At 33.7% G+C, this 15,919-nt stretch overlaps 3 protein-coding genes across 6 annotated transcripts; 1 reads left to right on the top strand and 2 right to left on the bottom strand.

The window, feature by feature from the left end:
* Positions 1–1,120: 1,120 nt before the first annotated feature.
* On the top strand, positions 1,121–3,488 carry LOC113867499 (zinc finger protein CONSTANS-LIKE 16-like). Of its 2 annotated transcripts, none has more exons than XM_027502865.1 (2): positions 1,121–2,280; positions 2,699–3,488. In XM_027502865.1, the coding sequence occupies exons 1-2, from the start codon at positions 1,270–1,272 to the stop codon at positions 2,723–2,725; spliced, it is 1,038 nt and encodes a 345-aa protein (XP_027358666.1). In that variant the 5' UTR covers positions 1,121–1,269; the 3' UTR covers positions 2,726–3,488. The 2 variants fall into 2 exon arrangements, with proteins under 2 accessions (XP_027358666.1, XP_027358665.1); XM_027502864.1 differs by having other exon boundaries at positions 1,125–2,280; positions 2,683–3,488.
* A 5,252-nt stretch (positions 3,489–8,740) lies between these two features.
* On the bottom strand, positions 8,741–12,469 carry LOC113867522 (NADH dehydrogenase [ubiquinone] 1 beta subcomplex subunit 10-B-like). 3 transcript variants are annotated; one of them, XM_027502902.1, is made up of 3 exons: positions 12,143–12,469; positions 11,005–11,058; positions 8,741–9,452 (listed from the first exon to the last, which is right to left on the bottom strand). In XM_027502902.1, exons 1-2 carry the CDS (start codon positions 12,429–12,431, stop codon positions 11,027–11,029), a joined length of 321 nt encoding a protein of 106 aa, XP_027358703.1. In that variant the 5' UTR covers positions 12,432–12,469; the 3' UTR covers positions 8,741–9,452; positions 11,005–11,026. The 3 variants fall into 3 exon arrangements, 2 of the variants coding, with proteins under 2 accessions (XP_027358703.1, XP_027358704.1); XR_003505176.1 differs by having other exon boundaries at positions 8,777–9,452; positions 11,005–12,462; XM_027502903.1 differs by lacking the exon at positions 11,005–11,058 and having other exon boundaries at positions 8,946–9,452; positions 12,143–12,462.
* Positions 12,470–13,542: 1,073 nt separating this feature from the next.
* Positions 13,543–14,823, bottom strand: LOC113866789 (LOB domain-containing protein 41-like). The gene is made up of 2 exons (XM_027501587.1): positions 14,634–14,823; positions 13,543–14,039 (listed from the first exon to the last, which is right to left on the bottom strand). Exons 1-2 carry the CDS (start codon positions 14,821–14,823, stop codon positions 13,543–13,545), a joined length of 687 nt encoding a protein of 228 aa, XP_027357388.1.
* Between the last annotated feature and the right edge of the window lie 1,096 nt (positions 14,824–15,919).

The raw sequence follows: 15,919 nt of genomic DNA, 5'->3' as shown, positions 1-15,919 counted from the left end.
AATGTCATGATATTGCAAAACCAACATAAAAATTAAATAGCAACATTCTTGGCTGCATCTACATGTGCCAAGACTAGTGCAATTTGTGGTTTTGGTGAATAGAAAATTTATGGGCCCAAAAAACGGTAGGAAATTTCATGGTAAACTATTCTTTGGACTGATTCCTACAATGTCAACATTAGGAGTTAATTTGTGTAGAATTTCACTATCTAATTGCTCTTATATTATCTCTATGTATCACATCAAAATTGCCTTTCATAAATGGGAATTTGAGTTTAGCAGCTAACTAGGCAGATATTGATTTATGAAAATTACCCAATGACAAGAAATATCTATTTTACTCTCCTTTTTATCTATAAGATCGATGTTTACAAAGCCCAAAACGAAAATCAGTGATTGACAAATAATGGTACAGTTGGTGGGTTTTAATGCAAAAAAAATTAGTCACTAGTGTAAGCTGAAAAAGAGAAAACAAGGAGAAATCACCACCCGCTAAATTAAACCAAATTTGGACATATTCAAATAATAAAACACAAAGCATTGTTTTATTTCTGGTTCAGATTTCTCTTATACAAAAGCAACAAACCATAAAGCTGAAAACTCTACCAAAATTAGTCAACTGGAACCATATATATTAATTGAGCACAGTGCTGCATCTATTGGTGGAAAATGCACCATGACAAATAAGAAGCTAAGAGAATTTGAGGGCCACCACAGGTGAAGTGAAAGCAACATGAAGTGAGGACCGCAGATAAAAGAATTATTGAATTACTGTGGCAACACAACAAAAAAGGTCCTACTCTAACACCAACAACACTGACACTAGAAGACACACTCACATAACCTGTTGGATCCATTAGAAATCCCATAAAAGGAAAGATAACCAATAAGGATTCAGAGAATAAGATGAACATCAAATCTTCAGCCAATGAACATTGAGGTGAGACCAAATCGTGGGTCCCTGAAAAACTTCGCCCGATGTCCTGTAGCAAATTACATGGGCAAACATTACACAAAGAAATCAAGTGAGTAAGAACAAACTATAAGACCCCACTATGCTTCTCCCTCAACACGTTGTCAAGTTTCAACGCACATGACAAAGACAATTGTTGAATTTGAATCATTCGGATCTCTAAATAAATACATGAACACCCCCTCAACATTCTTATGACCCCTTAATTGTATGTAACTATGTTACAGTTACACTAACCATACTATTACATTGGCACTTCACTTTGCAACTGAAAATCAGTTCCTATAATCAACCAGATGAAAGAAGCAAGTGCATTAGGAGCAAGGACAGCACGAGCATGTGATAGCTGCCTTAAAGTAAGAGCAAGGTGGTATTGTGCTGCTGATGATGCTTTCCTTTGCCATGGTTGTGATAACATGGTTCATTCAGCAAACCAATTAGCATGCAGGCATGAAAGGGTTAGGCTTCAAACTGTATCCTCTAAGGTCAACTACTCATTGACCCCTCATCATAAGGTAGCATGGCACAGTGGATTCACACGCAAGGCAAGAACCCCGCGTCATAACAGCAAGCATTTATGGGTGCAACAACAACAACAACAACCACCATTACATGAAAAAGAAGTGCTTTTCAGTAACACCATTACCCTTCCCCTTGTGCCAGATCTTGGAAGTGAAGAACCCCTGCTTAATGATGAGACTGAGGAGCAAATGCTTTGTCGTGTGCCCGTGTTTGATGTTGAGCTATACAATGAAGTGAAGGGTGAGAGATTGAATTTGGACACCACCATGAACAATGATGCTGTGGATGGTGAAGAAGCCTTTGATTTGGACAACTTTTCTTCTGAGTTTCTCCCATCAGATATGGATCTTGCTGAGTTTGCTGTTGATGTGGAAAGTTTACTTGAAAACGGGGTTGATGATGATTCATCTGGGCACGTGAAAGGATCATCAGAACTTGATTGCAAAGAAGAAGATGAGATAGATGCATATGTTAATAGACTTGGAGCCAAAGGTACAATGGTAAAGGTTAAAAATGAAGAAGAATTTGATGCTGAAACATCTTGTCATTTGGATTCAATTCTTAACATGAACAGTGAATCCTTTGATTGGAATATTATTGATTCATCAGAATCACCTCAACACGAAAAGGAGGAAAAGGTGGTGAGTGAAGTGGGAAAAAGGAAGGAGATGTTTTTGAGGCTAAACTATGAAGAGGTTATCACTGCTTGGGACAGTCAAGGTTCAGCATGGACAACAGGAACCCCTCCTAAGTTCGACACTCATGATTGCTGGCCAGATTTCTTGGTAATTAATTTCTATTCTCAACATCTTATACTTACGGAGCAATGTTATCTAGGTGTGCATTTGGTTTAGTTTATAATTTTTAAGAACGATTTATTTTGCCAATTTCAAAAAAGAGTTTTCACGAAAAACATATTTTTTTCTTAAAATAAAAAGGGATTTACAAACATGCAACTACTCAATTCTTCACAATTGTATGTGGCTTCTCATGACCCTATGTTATTATTTGGACTAAATAGATGTTACCACTAAATACAAGAGTAGTATAATTACATAGTTTTGTTATCATTTTTGTTGAATTTGTTGCAATCCAATCAACGATTGTTTGAAAATTTTAGAAGCTTACACACATTCATGGCTATTTCAATTATTAATTGACGTGCAATTTTGTCCTTTTTTTGAAAGGGTTCGAGTGGTGCAGATGTTCAATGGTGTTACGGGGAAGTAAGAGGATTAAGGGGGCATGCGGATGGAGGAAGAGAAGCAAGAGTATCAAGGTACCGAGAGAAGAGAAGAACGCGTTTATTTGCTAAAAAGATAAGGTATGAAGTGAGGAAGTTGAACGCAGAGAAAAGACCAAGAATGAAAGGTCGATTTGTGAAGAGGACATCATTTGTTGGAGCCACTGCTTAACCATCACTCACATCAAAGTGATCATCAAGCGGTTAACTTTTCCAAGTTTGATTTTATGGAGAAGTTGGATTAGTTACTTGGTTTTGCCATGTATATATATATGTACAATATCATCACTAGGTCAGGTTTCTCTTGCTTGTTGGGATATTTCTTGCTTTCTCTAGCAGGTCTAGCTATAGCTAGTACTAATGGAAATGGTAGTCCCTCTCACCATTTTGAAGACTATGGTAATTGTATTTCGGAAGCACTTTTTTAATGTTGCTTGTGAATTGTGATAATAATTAAATTCAGTTATTTATGCTGATGCTATTATGATTACCTTCACTTTTTGAGGCAACTGATTAAGTATATGTTTACTATATATCAAGTACTTATATATCTACAAGTTATAAATCTGCTAGTCATTACAATACGATTGTGTCCAACGGATAGGAAGAGGAAGAAGAAGAAACGAACGGATGAATAGGTGTAGAAAGATGAAAGATCGCATCACATATTTGAACAAATTCACTATCAATTTTCTAAGAACAGATAGATGGGAATCTGAACTTTTATTTGAATGGGGGTGTTGAAGTTCTACGTTGATTATGGTTAACGAGAGTTTATAAAGGTTAAACCAATCATCATTTTTACAAGATAGTTTAGAGTTGAGTTAGGTATAAGTATAAATTTAAGAGGGGCACACAGTTAATAGCTTACACCCACATACAAATCTCAGCATTAGACTTATAGAGACTAATAATGAACATGCTATAAAGAAAATGTATGTTGTAAACTGTGAATTTGTTGCTACTTTCAATGTAATTAAGAAATCGGAGACGAGCCCAAATATGACAAAGAAGGATTTTCCCCTTTTAGAGTATTAATTAATCGAGACTTGGAATCGTATGCAGAAGTATAGAAGCTTTGTTTCTATCTTTAAAATGACCATTGATCAACCACCTAAAAATATAAATACCTAGTGCAAATTAATTTTTATATTTAACATATCAGATCATATAATTACCACTATTATGTTGTACTCAAATAAATGAAATTGTGTCTATATACTATTATCAATGTGGGTATGCAGAAGCCAAACCAAACTGTTAACTTCGATTTTAACATATTATAACAACGTTTTGTTTGACTTGAAAAACAAAGTTTTCCATATTTATACAACAAAAAGAATAACAGAAACCGTCCGAATAAGAAATAGAAAGGACACTCCTTCGCTCAAAGGAATCAAATCCTTAAAAAAAAAAAAAAAGCAGGCAAAAAAAAAAAACTATAATAACTACTTAGGTCTGACATATTCGAGTGAATTATCAAAAAGAAATGTACAAAATTTAAAAATCCAGACATAGGAGGTTATCAAAGAAGAAGAACAACAGAGAACAGTTTCACTAACTAAAATATGTGCGCAGAAAACATAAATTAAAAAATATAACGGAAAAAAATGAAGAGAACCGAGTAGGGTTTCGTTTCTCTTTTTCAAAATGACCCCAAACTTTTATTTTAGCTACTTTTAGTAATGAAACATGATCATTGATTGGTATTGAATAAGCTTATTTTTTATTGTTGGCATTTAGCTAGTACCTAGTCAAGCATTATTGAAATTATGGTGAGTAATTTCTAATGATATCAACTATTTATTTCCTTTCAGAAATATAAATGTTAGTAAGATAATTTCAATGAAAAATCACAAAAGCAAACTGAATCAACCAGCTTGATCCAACGTGTTTCGGATTGGTTCTTCCAATTTTGTCTGTTTAGATAGTTTCTTTTTTCTTCTTTGTTGAATACAACTTCTTATGGGTTACATGAACCAACCAACTTTAACCACTACATTTCATCTGCATATCCTAGCCACTTGGGGGACATATAAATGTGGGCCAATATATGATTAAAGTTGTCTTCTTGGTGCGTCAAGAAAATACAAATGTTAGTGTGCTGGCTCATTGTTATACTGATACACATGAATCACAGTTTTGTTAGTTAAGGTATATAATATTTTAAAAATAAAATAACTGCTATCCAATATCATAGTGTGTTTTGTTAATACACATGTTTACACGCCCGTGGTGTGTATAATCATCTCCAAAATTTCTTTTTGATAACTTAAGAGTAGGGTTAACGAGGTTCATGAGCATAAAAGAGGTGCGAAGGGTAGGGTTAATGGACCAGGTTTTGTGAGAGTGATATCAGAAAAACTTCAAAAAGAAGACAATGGCACAGAGCAGAAGCTCAAAATGGTAAGTGGGGTATCCCATCATTTCATGTCACATGCATTTTTGAGGTGAGGACAACATATTGCTTGGGCCAGTTCGTCAGACACTAGCTTGCTTCTTTATGATCATCACTTTTTCAATTTTTGAGGTCCCCTTCTACATATGATAGACTTCAGCAAAATGCCCCATCATCTTATTCATCATCCATGCCATATATTTGGTTTTCCATTAAAAAATAATCTTTATATATATATATATATATATATATATATATTAAATTACACTTTTTATTAAGAACTTATGATTAAGAGTGCGTTTGAAACAGCTTATAAAAAAATTATAAAAATACTTTTTTTTTTGTAATTTTTTAAAAACTGGTGTTAATAAGTATTTTTTATATAACTTAATAATATTAACTCTTTTCAACTTATACTAACAACTTTTACCATCAAATCATAAGTTGTTATTTTTTTTTAAGAAAATATTGAGCTAGTAACCCTTTAATTAAACTACTTACCTGAAAGCAACTTAACTTAAATTTTAGCACTTATTCTAGGTACATTTATGATACAAAACTAATGTTATCAAAATTAATTCCATTTAACCTCAAATCAAATAATAATAATAATTCTTAATTAGCTTAGCACCGGTGGCAATTACAAGATTTATAAGTGCGAATGAAAGATTGTGAATCTGACGCCACTTTGATGAGTTACTAATTCTTCTATCTAGTTACTTCCACAGTCAATCTAATTCAAGCTGCCAAGAGTTATGCTGCCGCTGCATTGTCCTTTTCCCATGAATTTTCTGAATCCAATTAGCTGGTTATCATTGTACTTTCTCAAAACTCCAATTAACCGCTCATAGTATGTTTGAATTCATATTAATATATTTACGCTTATTTTAACGTTACTGAACATCAGTTTTTTGTTAATTTTTTATTTATAAATTTTTTAACGTACGAGACTCAAAAATAAAATTGTTATAGAACCGGCAAGAAAGGGGAGCAATGTGATCAAAACCAATTGTTTGAGTGGGGGGTATGTGTGGTTAATTTCAAGCCTTACGTAAAGCTCAACACCTTCCATAAACCAAACCGAGAGATGATGTTATACAAATGAAAAAATGTAGATTAAAATAACAGCTCTGCATAACTTTTTTATTGAAAAATGTTTTTATTAGATCAAAAAGTGAAAGTTTTTATCAAAAGATATTATTAATAACTCTTTCATAATTTTTCATGTATTTTGACGTAATTTTTAAGGTAATTAGTTAGTGTACTCACCCTAGTCTCTCATGTTTGAATTCTTATTGGAACGAGTATAAATCACATTTATTTAAATGCATTTTTAAAAACACACACCACACACATATTGTGTGTGTGTATATATATATAGAAATGTATCTAATGAAAAGATCATTTGAAAAAAAAAACCTGACATATGTTTTAATATTTATCATGGTAAGATTTAATAATCAAAGTTTATTATTTTCACTTTTTTAAAAAAAGTTCTAGCCAGTTGATACGCTTCCTCCTGTATATGTATATATTTGTCGTGCTAAGTGAAATTTAGAATATTTAATGCAAAGGCACACAAAATATTGAATTAATGGAACAAGGTGACAAGACTGATCTGATAAAGAATCGGAATCCCAAGTTATTGGAGATGGACAAATGCAAAAATTCAAAGATCAAGCTTCCTTGGAACTCAACTACAATGTCATGTCACATGAAGCATGGCTTTAGTATTTGATAGGATGAGTTTTCTTGTTGAAGAGGAACTGCCATTTTGGACAAATCAGATTTCTTGTTTGGATGCAACATGCAAGAAGCTATCAATTAACCAAAATATATATGGAAAACAGAGAAATGGTCAAGCAAGTTTCTTTAACTGTTTACTTGTCATTATGTGTTGAGAGTTGAGAAAGGAAAGGAAAATGGCAACATATACTTCTCTCACTGCCTCAGTGATCTCGTGGGAATCCAGTAGGTACTACTGAATTTGTTTGGTACTGTAGCAATAGATTTTGGACTTATCCAGGTTCTTGACCAGATTATTTCTCGAATATTATATACGCACACATGTAGTTTAATTTTTACAAAGAAAAAGTTTTAAAAATTCCCTTTGTAACATTAGAATTTTGAAACAATCCTAATTGCACATAAATAAGAGAACTAAAAAGCCATGCTTAAGCGTAAAGCTACCTATTGGTTAAATTCCAAATGAATATATAGGTAATACAAATTAGCATGATATAATCTGTATGCAAGATTAAAAACCCCCTGATTTATTCCTTCAAAGTAATAATCCTTCAACAATTTTGGTTTTTAATTTAGTTTCTCAAAATTTTGTGGAGATGTAATATGATGACAAGTTAATTATTTAAGAGACTAAATGTGTGTGTGGATTCGTGTTTAGATTGTTATAGATCTAAGTTTATTTCAAAGTTACTAGTTGTAACTTATGTGAAAAATTCACATTTATAAGTTTTTTCTCGTGTTTCCAAATACGCACTAAGGTGCCAGCAAATTCTAACTTAGACTTTTTAATATAAATGATTGTATCATATTCCTTTTCCTTGCTGGTGTTCAAGTGTTTGTATATATTCACATTTGCTGCATCATGAACGGGGACAAAACTGCTCTTAGAGAAAGTAGAAAGTATGGACCATGAGCCATTGTTGAGGATCCAAGTAGGAGGGTACAACAACCACCTTTTTAGGGAGTGGTATTTAAGGAGCAAAGGGAGAGGGGACCATTTTGTTTCATAGGTTTTGTTCTACTTGAAATGAGCAAATGATGAGGAACTAGGGGTGAATGAAGTACATGTATATATGGGGAAGAGTGATGAAGAGGCAAAGAGGAGCTCCTTTCAATCCAATACGAAGGGCTGAGGAGAGGCAAGAGCTGTCATCTCATGCATTCGGCTACCCTTAATGTTTGTGATCACAATCACAAAGGTCTTGCATGGCAGCTCCAAATTGCACTATTTTCAAATGTTAAGTTTGGCCAGGTGCATGGTGTGGGAGCAACTCCACCCGCCTGCTTAGCCCTACCATTGGATTGAAGGGAGCTCCAAGTTCCACCTTTTTTATGACTCAGTTTTCTTTTGCTTGCAGACCATGTTTTCTTTTATCAAGGATAACCTTAGTTACAGCCTCATCTTTATACTGTTTCAAGCTCTTTTAACAGGTTTGTTCTCTCTCATTCTTGTTATCGCGTCCCATTTTCTTCTCGTTCATGTATATATTCAGTTTTTCAAAGCTTTGCATGGTAAGCCAACAGATATCTACCCACAAAACAGCAACATGCGTTTACTTTGTTACAAGACATTTTGGCCAGAGACAGGATCTTTCAGCTTAAGAACTACCAGTCTAGCACCAAATAAAGGTGGAGGGGTCGTACAGTTGTTTTGAATGTAACATTTGGCCAATGAATCTTCTTGTTTAGGTTTTACTGTACATGTTATTGGAACGGCTAAGCACTAAAGGGTCACTCGACGTGGTAACTATTGTCGTTTAATTATTAGGTACTATCATGAGATTCTGGTTCTCCATTGCTTCATTTTATTATATATCTGTTATCATTGAATTATTAGGGAACTGTCATTCATATTAGGAAAAATTCAATGATAAATGTGAGTAGAGAAACAATGCAAGTGTAATTGACCTTTTATATCATCATTCAACGGTCAACAATACAATGTCGGAGTAATAGGCCCAGCAAACTGTAGGGGAAAAAGACTGAGGGAAGCCATTCTTTTGTAGTTTGATTCCTACCACAGTCTTAATTCCAACACCACCATTGATTATATCACTCAAAATGGTCATCTACCTATTGCTCCTATTCACATGCAACAGTGACACGATCAACATCATTGCTGCAGAGATATTTGGTATTTTCCCTTTCGAAGAGTGTCGGTTTGGGTGAAGAAAATTCTTGTCACCCTAACAAATTCAGAATAACAGTGAAATTTCATGCTCAACAAATTTAGTATGGTATTAATCATACTGCTGAATATCAGGAATGGAATAGAGGGCTCGTGCAATCTTATTATTAAACAGGCACTCGTCATAACAGATAATAAGAACTTATTCCATAAACTAATGTATTTCTGCTCATAGCCTTTCCATACTTGTTTATATTGAAACGGTAACAAGCAACAGAAGCCTAATAAGCCAAGCAAAAATAGAGACCCGGCCAAAATACAGTTGTGGTTCACAGGAAGGTTGAGTAACGAAAAATAACAAGAACACAATAACTGCAACAAAGGCACTCCTTCACCTAGTATCTGATTTTGCAATATAATCAGTTGGGTAATCAATCTTTCCCTGAAAGAAGACCAAAACTTATTTTCAGAGAAACAAAATCATTGAACTAATGTAATATTCTTTTGAAACATAATATATTACAACAGTCAATTATGTAAATGACATTAGACATTAAGATTCTAATTTGATCAATTATTAGTAAAACATTGTTGCATTCATCAAATTAACCAAGCAGATGTTCCTGACCAAACTTGTCAAACAACTCCAAGTATTAGTTCTAATCAATTTAAAAACACTGCAATGGGCCATCACTCAAAGGTACAAAGTTGGGAGGAAGGGTGGGAGGTTAATCAATCAATTAGGATATCTTCTTGTTGATACTCATTAACAACAAAGCATTTTAAGCAATAAGTGCGCCATCTTTCTTTTAATTATACTTCTAGAGTAAATGAGCGATTTTCCTTACTGTCATACCACAGTTGTTAATCTCAGATAACAGTACATTGTGGATGACCCTCAAAACGTTATGGCGGGACAGCGCATATAGTGGGATAACCTATTTTAAAGTTTTTTATATGGATATAAAATATATACATATGCAGATAATTATGTATATAATGCTAAAAAAATATGCATAAACAGCATATGAATAATTATCAACAAAAGACAAAGAGGAGAAAGAAAGTGGATTTTCCAGGAAAACATAACGGAGGCAGGACTGTAGAATCATAGAATAGAGAGAAGAAAGGAATTGAATTTTGCCAGAGAAGTCATCAAAGATGAGTGACTTCACTGGATTAGAGATTCTTGCAAAGCAGAACTGAGACAGAGATGAGAGGAGGGAGACGAAAAAAAATGGAGAAAAAGTGAGGTTCCGTCATGTGTCTCCAGTTGCAAAGCAGAACAACAACAGAGATGAGAGCATTGAGAGGAACAGGTGTGGAAGAGAGAAAGGAAGAAGAAAAATGAGGGGAAAAGTGAGGTTAGGTCTCAAAATTGAGAAGACTATTTTACCCTTAAAAAACCTCTAGACTGTTTCATCTTATGGGCAAAAAGGAAAAATCAGCTTATTTCTAGAAGATTAGAAGTCTTTTTTACCATTAAAAAAGACTAAAATTCCTTTGTTTTGAGGGTAGAAAAGGAAAAACACTCCACTATGCCAAATCTGTGGCAGCCAAAGGCCGCTCCATCACACACTGCAGCTATTGTCCGCTATTGACAACTGTCATACTAGTCATCTGCAACAATGTTAAATGAAGAAACAAGAGGATCTATACTGAGGGGTTTAAGGTGACAAAAATCAAATCACGACCCTCTCTAGAAAACTACTATTTTAGATCTATATCTTGGTATAGTTAAAATGGCTAAACAGCATTACATCCTCCCACAAAGTGTAGGGTGCTCAACAAGTTGCTGTTGACTATCAAAACTTTGAATAAGGAACTCAAATTCTTGAAAAGCTGGAAACATGAACAGTCAAAAGTAATATAAAGAGATTTCTAGTCAGCATGGACTTCTTCATTTGCAAGTATTTTTTTTTTTTCAGTAGGATTTGTTTAAGAATAATTCGTATAAAAAGATTGAAAATGATAGAAATGAAGTTTGAAATTACCTTTTATTTATCCACAAGGCAGTCATTCAGCCTCAACTGCCTCAACCTTTGGGCCTGGTTCAGAAAATTGAACAAGGAATTATCACGAAAGCACCAATGGGCAGAGAGAGGACAATTTACTATAATTCAAAATTCTATTAAGGAAAACTCAAATAAATTCCACATGTTTAGCTTGTCACAAAATCAAAATAAGCAGGATCCAGTAAAAAAAACTAATGGCAAAAGCTTCATATGTTTGAAATACATATGATAGTTGAAAATAACAAAAGAAAAAATACATGTTCAATTTCTTTTTTTCTTTTACAAAATTCTTTCAACAGATAATAGTAGACTAACTATCGATCAATGAGAGCTAAATGGAATCACTACATTCACTTTTACTTCATCTTAAGATGCAATCACTCCACACATAAAGAGAATGATCAAGCTGAGTGGAATCAGAGTTGCAATTCCAAAACTCACATCCTTTTGCACTCAAAACAAAACTTTTACACACAGCAAACCAATATAGATCAAATTCTGAAATTCGACCTGCGATGCAAGATTAAATGCAAAAAAGCCAAAAAAAAAAAAGGCTAAAATTTTGCTTCCATGTCAAATTATCTTTTCTTCCACGAACTTCATCACCCCAAAATCACCTTTCGAACAATGGTTGACAAAACACCAAAACATGAGAAAAATCACTCACACCCCACTTGATAATTCGGAAAAAACCCTTGTGCATTGAACACGAAAAATAAAATCCTTATAAACAGCATACCAAACTGTTCAATCCTAATTCTGCAAGAGGGGCCGGGGGGATACAAAACGACACCCTTTTATCACTGAGCAACCAAAAACCAAAGCTACAGAGAAATTACACACATCCCACTCAACAATTCGCTTAATTATACTAGATGAGCTATAATGGCATCACCCCATTCACTTAATCAAAACAAAAAGCCCTTAAAAACATCGAACCAAAATAAATAAACTTTTGATCATCAAGCAACGAATAACCACAACTTGAGAAACATTGCACACACACACACACACACAGAAGCAACGAAAAACTGAAACTTGACAGAAATTACATAGAGCCCACTTCAAAATTCGCAAAACCCCACATTGAAGAATGAGAAATGAAGAAGAATCGAACCGTGGAGGGAGGGGTGACGTCCATCTTTGTTCCAACCAATGCCACGAGTGGATTCGAGGTATTGTTGAACGAGGTGGCGACACTTCTGAAGGTGGTTAACTCCTTCGATGCGATAGCACCATCGAACCTTCTCCCTAAGAATCTTCGCCTTCTCGATTTGGATCCATTTTTCCCTCACTATGTGTTCCCTCATCTCCAACATCGCGACCGGATCCTTGTACGGATTCGCCGGATCGAAATCGTCCGGCGGCGATTCCTCGAACTCCACATACCCTTTCTTCCTTCCCATTCTCCTCTTCTCTCCTTCCCCAACTCACTTCTCTTCTCAACTCTGCTTCTGCTTCTCTTCTCATTCATAACTCACATTTTGGGCCTTCTTATGGTTATAGGCCCAAATAAACACCACCAACTAGCTTCTGTTTTACATTAGCCCATATTTCATGACCAAAAAAAATAATTTCATGACCGTATATATATATATATATATATGGCCATATTATTATAAAAAATATTTATGTCGTTTTTCTTGGTATTTATTTTGTTCCTTTTTATTTGTCACTTTATAAGTTCAAGGAAATGTTTATTAATTTTTCTTATTATATCACTACGAAAGGAGTATATCATTTCCTCAAAACGAGGGCATACCAATCATTCCGTAATTGTTAGGAAAGTCCTTAAGGTAATTGGAATGCATTGTAACCTCGTCTTATTGCTATAGATGAGGTTCTTCTGTCACTTAAATTTTCAGCTCTTAGCTTTATTTCAATGCATACAAAATTCCACTCAATTTCATTTCCATAAAATCAACTCCAAGTTGAGTTATTGCCTTTTGGTCGCTTTTGGCTTGCTACCATAATTTTGGTTGAATAGGATGTTAGTGTTGACACCATTTTCTGCAATTCAACGTTGCAAGATTGCCCATGTTAGAATCTCATCATATTTTTGCTACCAACATTTTGCTTGTCAACAATATAAAATGAGAAAACTTCAATGTAATACTATAAACACTATTGATGTCATTTGCCAATAAAGTTAGGATTTTATTTTAATAATCTGTAAAATAATATTCAATATTAAAAATTAGTATGTATTTTTAAAATAAAACTTCACTTCTCGGCACATCAATAATACTTTTAATTCTCACCAAAACATTATTCTATAGAACACTCTTATCTACAATATGAGCTAACATGTAATATAAAAAACACTTCTATAAACAATTGCACAGTGTACATGTAAAAAATCTAAAACTTGAATCATAAGTAAAAAAGGGGTGAGGGATAAAACATAATTCACCACCTATCAAACATCGACATGAATGAACTAGTCCAAGGGATCAATCTCTAAATGTGGCAACATCAAAACCAATGATGTTTTTACTTTAATTTTTTCATAAGATCTCACCCCAAAGTCAACTCAAGCTCCAATTCTCCATCATCAGCTGGTGTTGGCTCCACAATCTCACCAAAGTTACTGTCACCTTCTCCACCAATGCTTTTGTGTTCGCTCACCCGAGTCACCCCAGACCCTGAATCACGACTCACTGAACCTCCTAACTCACTTCCAGAATCAGCCACTCCCACCAACTCAGCCACACTTGAGTCTGCTTTCAGCTTCTTGGCTCGGCGCTTGAACTGGCTTGTCCCTGACTTCACCTTGTGGTGTCCATCAGAGCCGCGTGACTTCCCACTCTTCACCGCGTGACGAATATCGCAATCCTGTGGCTGAAGGCTTACGGAGCCATCCAAATGATCTTGTTGAATCGGCGCGCCATTAAGGACGGCTTCCGCTGCAGCTTCACAGAGGTGCCAACTCCCAGCCAAGAGCAACCCAGCCGAGCCAAAAATTGGGTTCACGATTCGACCACAAGCTTCGTAGAGCAAAGATTTGAAAACATCTAAAACAAAACAAGGTAAAAATTAGGTGCAAGAAAAATAAATTCTCTTACAACTTTTAATGGAGTATTTTTTTTAAATGTTAATATATTTAATTTTCATTAATTAATCAATGAAAAAACATTATAAGCCATCTTGTAGATTAAATCTTAACGTTAAACATTACATTTTATTTTATTGTAAAAAAATTTAGAATTACTATTTAGTACGAAAGAATTTCACACAAATTCTACGAGGAAATGAAGAGGATTAAATTTTTAAAAAAAAAGTTAATACAAAACTCCCAACTTTAACCAAATTCATGCCAAGTTCTTCTTATACACTTTTCTTTCCGTGCATTTTATAATATTTTTTATACCAATTAATAAGCAATTTTCAAAAAACATAACATTAATAAGGTGTATGCTTGATTTCTTAATATACATACATGTATATAGGTGGAGGACAAAAGAACTACTTCAAAAGTATCTGATGTAGTAATATATCTAACACTCAAATTTGATATGACTAACTAAACTATAACAAATTTGTATAGGTTGGTCCATGGAATGAGTAAAAAAGTAAAAGAAAAAAATGATGATGTTTTTGGTAGGTACCTGGTTGGAGTTGTGAAGGAGCAGTGGTGAGGAGGTTGATGAGGGCTTGGCGGCCATAGAACTTAGCAAGGAAGAGGGTGGCGTTGGATTGAGAGTTTGGTGATTTGATCCAATGGAGAGAGGACCCAATGGGGCAATTTGGGTTGCAACCTCTTCGGAGAACACGGCACCCATTGCAGCTCAAACGCATGCTTAAGTATCTATTGTTATGATCACAGATATTTCTGAATGAGAACTCACCAATTGCAAGGAAAATGAGAAAGAGTTCTGATTTTATAGTCACAAAAGTGTGGTTTGAACATATAGATACGGCGCAGTTGGTTTTGGTTCCAAGATAATGGAATGGTAGTTTTAGGAATTGAAGAGTGTGGTTTTGTGTTGAATAATGGGAATTAAGGGACCCACGTTGGGTGAAGAATGAATGAAAGAGTTATGATTTATGAACACAATTCATGCAAGTTTCCCGGTTTCGTGGAGTTCCGTACAAGTGGTTTTGGAAAAACATAAATCTTTGTCGCCCTTTGTTAGCATATATGTTTGATTAAACCCTCTCCAATTCCTGTTTATTAAATGTTTAGTTATTTTATGTTTGATTGCATGAATAAACCAAATTTCAATTTTATACTTTTTTAATGGATTTTTTTTTAAAATAAGTTTTATACTAAAGATGCGATCGATTCTCTCTCTTTTTAATTTAGTTTGTATTATGAAGATATTTTATCAAATATTAAATTTATAAAATTAAACATACTCAATGAAGAGAAATGCAAAATGATAATGAATATTCAAGTTAAAACTCTAGTTTCATATGTTTTTATACATTCACAATATAAGTTTTTAATTATCAATTAATTATAAATTAGTATAAATATGTTTTTTAAAGTAATTATTATAAAAGATAATAAGTTTATTGATATAATAATTTATAGTCGATTAGCAATATAAAAAAATTATATTATCAATACTTTTTAATTAAATATTATTGTTTTTAAACCATTCAAGTATAAGTTCTAAATTTGATTTATTAAAAGAAATAAGTATAACATTAACACTTTTTTTTTTTTTTTATCACAATTCAATCGTGGACGATGCGGGTTGAATTAGAAATCATCTTGTGAGACTGAATATTGGGTGATGATAAATATTATATAAATATAATGTGATATTTAACTGTATTTCACATGTTCTTTTTTTCTTTTTGCTAGAATTCACATGTTCTTTTAATTTTTATTCTTAAAGTTTTTATATTTATATAAACGAAAAGTAAAATAAATAATAATATTGTA

The sequence above is a fragment of the Abrus precatorius genome, unplaced genomic scaffold (genome assembly GCF_003935025.1).
Source record: "Abrus precatorius isolate BTA unplaced genomic scaffold, Abrus_2018 Scaffold5, whole genome shotgun sequence".
In the NCBI taxonomy this organism is placed as follows: Eukaryota; Viridiplantae; Streptophyta; class Magnoliopsida; order Fabales; family Fabaceae; genus Abrus; species Abrus precatorius.
The sequence above is the reverse complement of the archived record's forward strand: the minus strand, read 5'-3'. Positions and strand labels throughout refer to the sequence as shown.

Coding starts and splice junctions, on each gene's coding strand:
- LOC113867499 (XM_027502864.1), top strand. CDS start 1,270: ATGAAAGAAGCAAGTGCATTAGGAGCAAGGACAGCACGAGCATGTGAT. Junction 2,281..2,682: donor ATTGCTGGCCAGATTTCTTG/GTAATTAATTTC, acceptor TTTTTTTGAAAG/GGTTCGAGTGGTGCAGATGT.
- LOC113867522 (XM_027502902.1), bottom strand. CDS start 12,431: ATGGGAAGGAAGAAAGGGTATGTGGAGTTCGAGGAATCGCCGCCGGAC. Junction 11,059..12,142: donor ACGTCACCCCTCCCTCCACG/GTTCGATTCTTC, acceptor TTTCTGAACCAG/GCCCAAAGGTTGAGGCAGTT.
- LOC113866789 (XM_027501587.1), bottom strand. CDS start 14,823: ATGCGTTTGAGCTGCAATGGGTGCCGTGTTCTCCGAAGAGGTTGCAAC. Junction 14,040..14,633: donor TCCTTCACAACTCCAACCAG/GTACCTACCAAA, acceptor GTTTTGTTTTAG/ATGTTTTCAAATCTTTGCTC.